Here is a 7,596-nt window from a genome sequence, read left to right on the forward strand (position 1 = left end):
GGTCTGGCACCTCCAGTGTAGTTTATGGTACTTTAGCAGCAGATGCATGCTTTGTTTCCTGTTTACGGTGGTATAATTGTGACTGTGCTGTAAGCATCCCGCGACATCTAATCATTCTGAGTGGGGTAAAACTTTGCTCTTCTGTACAGTTTGTACCTCAATGGGTTAATCGTTTGCTTTACAGGTAACACATCTCTTGAGTGAGTGCTAAGGACAGACTTTGTTTTTAAAAAAACTTTTTTCCCCATACGCTCTGATCGAATTCACCCAGGCTCACCGAGGAACTGGCGCAGATGCCATCATGTCACAGCAGATAGCGGCATTGGAAAAGGATCTAATTTTCTTCTGGAGCTAGATTTCAAGACTGCCGCGATTTTGAATGACCTGACCAACTTTTGTCCTTCAGCTCCTTCAGAAGTTGACCCAGTATATTTTGTTTGGGGCCCCAGGAAGGGGAGGTGTTCTAAGGGAGACAAGCGAACAACAGGTACACAAAAGCGGAAGTAGCCACGACAACAGTGGTCACCCTCATGGATCTGAGGAGTGCACAGTGAAATACACACTACTTTGCATACTAGACCAGAACTCAACAATGATAAAAGCAATACTTGTGTTCAACAACCACGGGAAACCTCGGTTGATGAAGTTTTATCAGTATTACGTAAGTACGCTTAAGCAAAAGAAATCTGCAAATAAAATATTTCGTCGCTGTATCGCTTCATGTAATTTGAATGAAATCACATGATGTAAAATTTTGTACTGTCGTTTAGATAGGAGAAAGTCTCATACTTTAGCATACAATCGCCAGTCATACTTATTACGCAATTATTCTTGGAAATTCATTAAGCAGTCACGATTTTTGCTATGACAACTATATTTAATATTTTTTGGAGAGTTTAACACAAAATGTTGAAGAGAGAACTGAGACACTTTTGTGTACTATTTCATATTAAACATCCAAAGCTAAAAGCCCTTTGTATGTCCAGTAGTGTTTATCCTATTCTTATCAACCCTTGGCCTTTCTATCTTTTTTCTTCTCTCTCACCGCACACACACTCTCTTTCTGTGAGTCTGTAATTTAATGTTAATGTAAATAACACAAAGATCTCACCAAAACGAGTGTGTAATTGTTAAGGTTTCAAGTTTAATTTGACGTTTTTTCCCAGCCTGAAGATTTGCAACAGCAGATTGTTCGTGAGACATTTCATTTGGTCTCCAAACGTGATGACAATGTGTGCAATTTTCTTGAGGGAGGGACGTAAGTATATTTTTTTTTAACTTTTAAGAAATTGCATGTGTTTGCGTGAGTGAGAGGGAGAAAGACTGTACAAACATTTGTGCATTAAAAATTGTCTCAATATTTTCTGTGTGTGTTTTAAAATGTACAGTAGTTTCCCCTTTTGAAACCATATGGTTTCTTCTGACTTATGGACAAGTTGTTTTACATCAGGGGTGCGGAACCTTTTTGACTGCAAAGGCCATTTTGATATTTATAGACATTTTTGGGCCATACAAAATTATCTACTTAAAAATTAGCTTACTTTATTTAGTCAAGTTATAGTTGTGGCCATAGTGTTTTAACACTTTTGCAACGTGTACAATCCCATGTTGCCACAATCCACCTTTTTGTAATTAGGTACACAAAAAATAGGTTTTACTCCCATGAAAAGCATAGCAAGGCAACCGTGTGGAGTTTTTAAGTATATATTTATAATTAGAAGTTACCAGAGGAGACAGAGTATAAAGTAATAAAACCTTTTATTCTATGTACAATTTTTTGTTTGTGGTTATGCAGTAAAAGTATGTTAATAGTAAAAATCATGACTATTTAATATATACACACCTCCTCCTGGTGGAGGATTCATGGCATTTACAAAGTGTTTTGTAGGTGATTTGTACACTAAGGTACACATCAATGTTGACAATTTTTTTTATTACATGAGCAGACATGGTCATAGAACAGTATGCATATCAACAGCTGATATCAAACCAAAAGTGGTCTTTCCTCTACTTGGGGTGAAGTCGCATGCATGCATAATTCTAAAAAAATCATCCGCATAGGCCAGGGGCTCCCAACAAGAAGCATACAATCTGTCCCATCATGTACTCGTAGGTGTTCAATCTATCCTATAGTGGACGTTCCTGCTTGTTCCTCAAAATTTATGTTTTTATTATTCCCTTAATGTACATTTGTGTTGCCATGAAGAAAGTTTCTAGATTTACTAAAGTTGGTGATTTCCTAAGTGGGCCAGATAGAATGAGATGTATGGCTTATAACAGGTTGGAGATTCTCCACCCCTGTATTATGTGTTGGATCAAGGAACATATTTTACAGCTTAATTGTGTAAAAGTTGTGTTTAGTTGTTCATTTATATAGCCATATATCTTCTATGTGTCAATAAAAATGTTTATTTTAGTTTGATAGGTGGGTCTGATTATAAGCTGATCTACCGCCATTATGCTACACTGTACTTTGTCTTCTGTGTTGATTCATGTGAGAGTGAGTTGGGAATTCTGGATCTTATTCAGGTGAGAGTAAAGGAGAGTGTGTGTGTAAACGCTTAAATATTTTTGAAAAGAGTGCTTTCCATTCATGGTTCATTTTATTGTTTATTGTGGTGGAGTATAAAGACACTGGTGACACACTTTTTACTGCAATCTGTGTGGTGATAAAATGTTGAGAAGCTAGTGTGGAAATTCAATCAGTCTTCAATATACTGCTATGGATTTATTTGTTCCTTAAATAGCTAATACTATTCTGATATTATTCATTTTGAGATAAATAGTACAAGATATTGATTTTATCTCTAAGATTGGTAATGTGTCTGGAAATCAGATATACTTTTCTTAACTTTAAAACTGTGAGCGCATCATGAACAGACGACCATGCAAAAAAATTGTTCATAAGCTGATAACCGATTAAAAACACGCTGACTTCTGACTCAGGCAGCATATATGTGCACTGCCTATTAAAAGTTTTACATGATGTTCACCTTATGCATTTTTATCAAAATGTCCCATTTTAGGTATTTGTTGAAACACTGGACAAATGCTTTGAGAATGTCTGTGAGTTGGACCTCATTTTCCATATGGATAAGGTGTGTATCTCTTACATATTTGCCTAGCATGGCAGCAGATTAAAAGTACTATGGATAAATCATGACTTAATTACTGGAATAGGAAAACTATGGGAATTTAATGTTAAACTAACTGGTCTTATGGAAAAGGACCAGACAGGCAGTCTCCAGGTTATGAATAAATCATGTTCCTGAGATCTTCTTTAAGTCATTTTCACTTGTAAGTCAGAACACAATGTTACACTTTATCTTTAGCATTAGTTAGTTATATAGTCAGAATTTTAGAACCACTTAGAAATAACATAAACTATCTTAAACACAATTATCATCTCCAACAACTAGTTCCTGTGTGTGTTACTATGAACTGTTTGTATAAAATTGTCTTGGTGTATTTCTTTTTACTAGAAATTTTTGTTTCTGGCTTCATGTTGTGCTCTCATTAAAATAAAAAATGGTGTATGTCATAAATGCACAGGTCCATTACATCCTGGCAGAGCTGGTCATGGGAGGCATGGTGCTTGAGACAAACATGACTGAGATAATTACACGTATTGAGGAGCAAGCTAAGCTAGAGAAGCAAGAGGTATAGGTTACTTAGTTGTGCTTCATTTTGTACTTTTTTGTCACCGAGAGAGAAAGTTTAAACACTTTTCATCCATTTCTCAGCTTTTTGTAATATATTTTGCAGGAAGAAGAATAAACCCAATAGGTGTAAGCATTTAATTTACTCTCTTAAAAAAAAAAAAACCCCCCATAAAGGCCATACAGATCTAGCACCAAAGCAGAATACTGTATATAATGGTGAAAGGCTCTGTCTTCCTTGTGGCATGTCCTAGATGCTATAATGATGAAACAATTTTTAGCCATTACTATGACTTCTTGTTTAAAATCTGTTCTCACAGACCTACATATGAACCATGTATGAGAGCAAAATCAAGCATAACATTTAAAATTAATATTTCTTATATAAACTAAAAATCATATAAGAGCTTGAGATGAAAAGAGTTGCTGACACAGGTTATGATTTAATTTTCTGCATCTTTATAAACAATTGACTGTGTGTGTGGAGACAATTCTCAGGTTATTTAAGTGGACTCATTTTGCAGACCTGTGTAGTAAAGCAATATTTGCACAACTAAAGGCAAATTCACCTTCACTCGTCCACTTCACTTAGTCTTTCCGCTAAAGACATCTGCAGACTAAGACATCTGTTCAAGTCATAAAATATTCTAAAGTGCAAACAACTTAAGGACTGTACTGTGATTATTCTTTCAGAATTCTGTACATAAAGTTGAATATCCAAAATTGCATAAAACTGAACCTATCTCTGTGGATGTATATAAGATATGTATGTATAATGTGTGTATATATATCAGTGATATGTAAGACAACCACCAGCAACCTGATGGATGTTTAAGATCAGATCAAAGAAACAACTTACTCTCCATCAAATAAAGCAATGTATGGCAGTGTGTGTTCGTATGTGTTTGTGGGAGAAACATCCTGTGCAACTCTGGGTTCCCCTGCTAGTTTTTTGTAAAGCTAATGTAAGTGCTGTTACCTTTTATCACCTACAGGCAGGAATATCAGCAGCACCAGCACGAGCAGTATCAGCTGTTAAAGAGATGAACATTCCTCAGAAGATCAAGGACATTAAGTTGCCAGATCTTCCTTCCATTGGAAACCTCAAGTTCTAGTCATCAGTCATCATGATTAATGTCATTATTACCAATGTTTTCATCTTCATTAAAAAAATGTTATTGTTTACTCTAAAATACAGTCACTAAGTATTAGCTTCATCTTCGTTTTGTCCATCAGCACCATATCTGTAACGGCAGATGCATAAATAGTTTTTTAAAAAAAGTTTAAAGCAAGTTTTTGAATTGTAATGAATTGTGTTTTATTTTACAGTAACATAGTTTACTACAACTGCTTGATTGAGACTTTTTAAAAATTAAAGTTTCATTTCCATCATTAATTTAAATTTCTACTGTGATTTATTGGAACAGTAGGTCTCAACTTACGTCATATATGTTAATTTCATCCATAAATTAAATACAAAGGAATCACAGCTTTCCAACTCGTGACAAGCTGCATGTCTATCAATAAAATATTTTAGTGCATATATTGATGAGATATGAATATAATTCAACCACTTTGTTTCTCAATCAAAAGTTGATTATAAGCATGTATGCATTTGTTAGAACTCCAAGTTTTGGATCCATGCTTCCTACATATATAAGCATTTTAAAAATAATTATAAAATATACACTTATGTATGGTTCTGCTACAACATTAGAGTTATGCTTTGAGCTTTAATTTCATGAACAGTATGAGTGGTGGAAATATACATGAAAAGAAGCATGGAAATGAACATGGAACATTAGTTTTGTGGCCTTATCTCCAAATGTTTCTTTAAGCTTTTTTTTTCTGAAAGAGACAGATAATGTAGTGCAATATGTACAAAACAATTATCATAAATCTGGCTTACAACATTTGCATGATTGTGTGGATAGTTTTGGGTTTGTTTTTTTTTTTTAATGTGTTTATAAGGGGAACTACTCTTTAATTCCATAGAATGGGACATGGCAGAGAGATTGTTGCAAGTGTTTATTTTGATCCCTCCTTTTCCTGCATAGAGACATGCATTGCTCTAGCTGGTACCTTACACACTACTTAATGATGGTAATACTAATGAGGATTATGATGATTAATTATGAGGCTGGATTACTAAGATTTGATAACAGGCTTGTTAAGAACTTTTCAGTCCACTGTCTTTTGTATGGTCTCTAAATCAAGGATTGTGTAGTATTTATGCACAGAATGCTGATATCCAGGTTGTCTTGCTATTATAAAAAAGTAATTTAGCAATAGTGAGTATTGACTGGATTCCAGATTTCCTATAAAATGTTTGTTATGTAGGTGGAACATTTTTGTTAAGAAGTACTTTGCATGTGAATGTATGTGTATGTTGGTGATGACTTAAAGAAGTGATTGGTCATTAAAAAAAATCTTAACTCTTTTTGAATATGCTTTTTTGATACATGTGTTGCAAGAACTATAGTCTTCTGTTGCTCTTGTTTCTTGTGAGATTAATGATACAGAGTAGCTCAGTGGTAGTAAAGTTTCAAACTTTAGACCGAAAATAAATCCTGTATGGGATTAACAACAATGGAGCATCAAAAGCAGTTTTCTTTACTTGAAAGTGTAGGCTACAAATGAGTTGAAACTAGTTAAGTAATCTATATACTTTTGTTGATGCATTGTATGGCACAGTCTAAAATACCTTTTAAGTAATGGACATGACAATGTCCTGAACAGATTCCTTTTTGTGTTTATACATTCTCGAAGCAACAAAACCTAGCTGTAAAAGTAATAAATTTATTAAATCTGTTTTTATTCATAATATGAAAGTAAAGATTACCCTATGTTATTCAGAATACTTGAAATAAACTTTTTATATAGCTATATCCTGACAGTACTATCTTGAGCAAGCAGCTTCACCCATGCTTTAACTTTTCTTTTGAGCACATGCCTGTTGATACTGGCAAAGAAGGGAATTGAGTTGCAGATGTGATTTCTTAATATTACAAGTAAAAATGTTAATTATTATCATTTTGTTATTAAAAATTACTGAATTTAAGTTTTATGTTTTAAATTGTGTTTATATAATTTATTTGTAGAGTTTAAAAAAGTTGGTCTCATCTGGCTTCTAGTAAAAATGTTCACTTCTGGTGCATTTATGATTGGAACCATGTTCTGTTGGGTTACTTTTATTTAAGTATCAATTCCTGTCCATTGGGATCACTAATCATGATCATATGGATAACACAATTCATTGGAAATGTATGGTTTTATGGATTAAGTCTTAAACCTTGTGCTATTAAATAAAAGATATGTTCTAAGGACTTTGGTTATAATGTTTTAGTTAGGAGTGTTTGCTCTGTTTCTCACAAAAACACTTATGTAACTATGGATCTAGCCTTTTTGATTCTTGCATTTGTCTGAAAGATAAATCTTGCTCCTGACCATCAACTATAAAGGCATTTGACAGAATGTGGGATGAGGGGCTGTAGCACGTGATGCGAAAATTCAAAATCAAAGGGCCTTAAAAAAAAAAAAATGAAGCTCTATACAACATACAGGCCTGATGAGAGGGGAGGAAGGGGTCTGATGTACCCGGGTCCCTGGCTGTGAAGAGGGCCTGGCCTTGGTCAGTGGATTGCTTCCTCCTTTTCATTTTCTTTTAAGGAAAAGTTGATGGAATATTCCTCACTCAAGGGATTTGTTTTTCTATGGTAGACTTCATTTGATCCTCTACCAACACTTTTCCTCATTTACCAACCACTCACCTGTAAACAACTATGTTCAAGTAGTGATGTAGATCCTAGTGCACTTGTCCCAATGTCTGCAGTCTATATTATGTTACGGAATGACGTAGATAACAATCAAATTTTAATCATGCTGGGAAAATAATTTATGATTACAATTACAAGAGGCTCGCAGAGGTCATCTCCCA

At 34.4% G+C, this 7,596-nt stretch overlaps 1 protein-coding gene across 1 annotated transcript; it reads left to right on the forward strand.

Annotated features, from left to right (window-relative positions):
• The first annotated feature begins 469 nt into the window (after window positions 1-469).
• LOC112556787 (AP-3 complex subunit sigma-2-like) lies at window positions 470-6,985 on the forward strand. Its single transcript, XM_025226160.1, has 6 exons — window positions 470-661; window positions 1,167-1,258; window positions 2,418-2,529; window positions 3,027-3,098; window positions 3,553-3,660; window positions 4,655-6,985. Exons 1-6 carry the CDS (start codon window positions 593-595, stop codon window positions 4,772-4,774), a joined length of 573 nt encoding a protein of 190 aa, XP_025081945.1. The 5' UTR covers window positions 470-592; the 3' UTR covers window positions 4,775-6,985.
• Window positions 6,986-7,596: the final 611 nt, after the last annotated feature.

This window comes from Pomacea canaliculata, linkage group LG2 (genome assembly GCF_003073045.1).
Source record: "Pomacea canaliculata isolate SZHN2017 linkage group LG2, ASM307304v1, whole genome shotgun sequence".
Lineage (NCBI taxonomy): Eukaryota > Metazoa > Mollusca > Gastropoda > Architaenioglossa > Ampullariidae > Pomacea > Pomacea canaliculata.

Excerpts from the sequence above, each read along its gene's own strand:
- LOC112556787 (XM_025226160.1), top strand. The coding sequence starts at position 593 with ATGATAAAAGCAATACTTGTGTTCAACAACCACGGGAAACCTCGGTTG. Across the intron at positions 1,259-2,417 it reads AATTTTCTTGAGGGAGGGAC|TTTGATAGGTGGGTCTGATT; the intron begins GTAAGTATATTT and ends TGTTTATTTTAG. Across the intron at positions 3,099-3,552 it reads TCATTTTCCATATGGATAAG|GTCCATTACATCCTGGCAGA; the intron begins GTGTGTATCTCT and ends ATAAATGCACAG.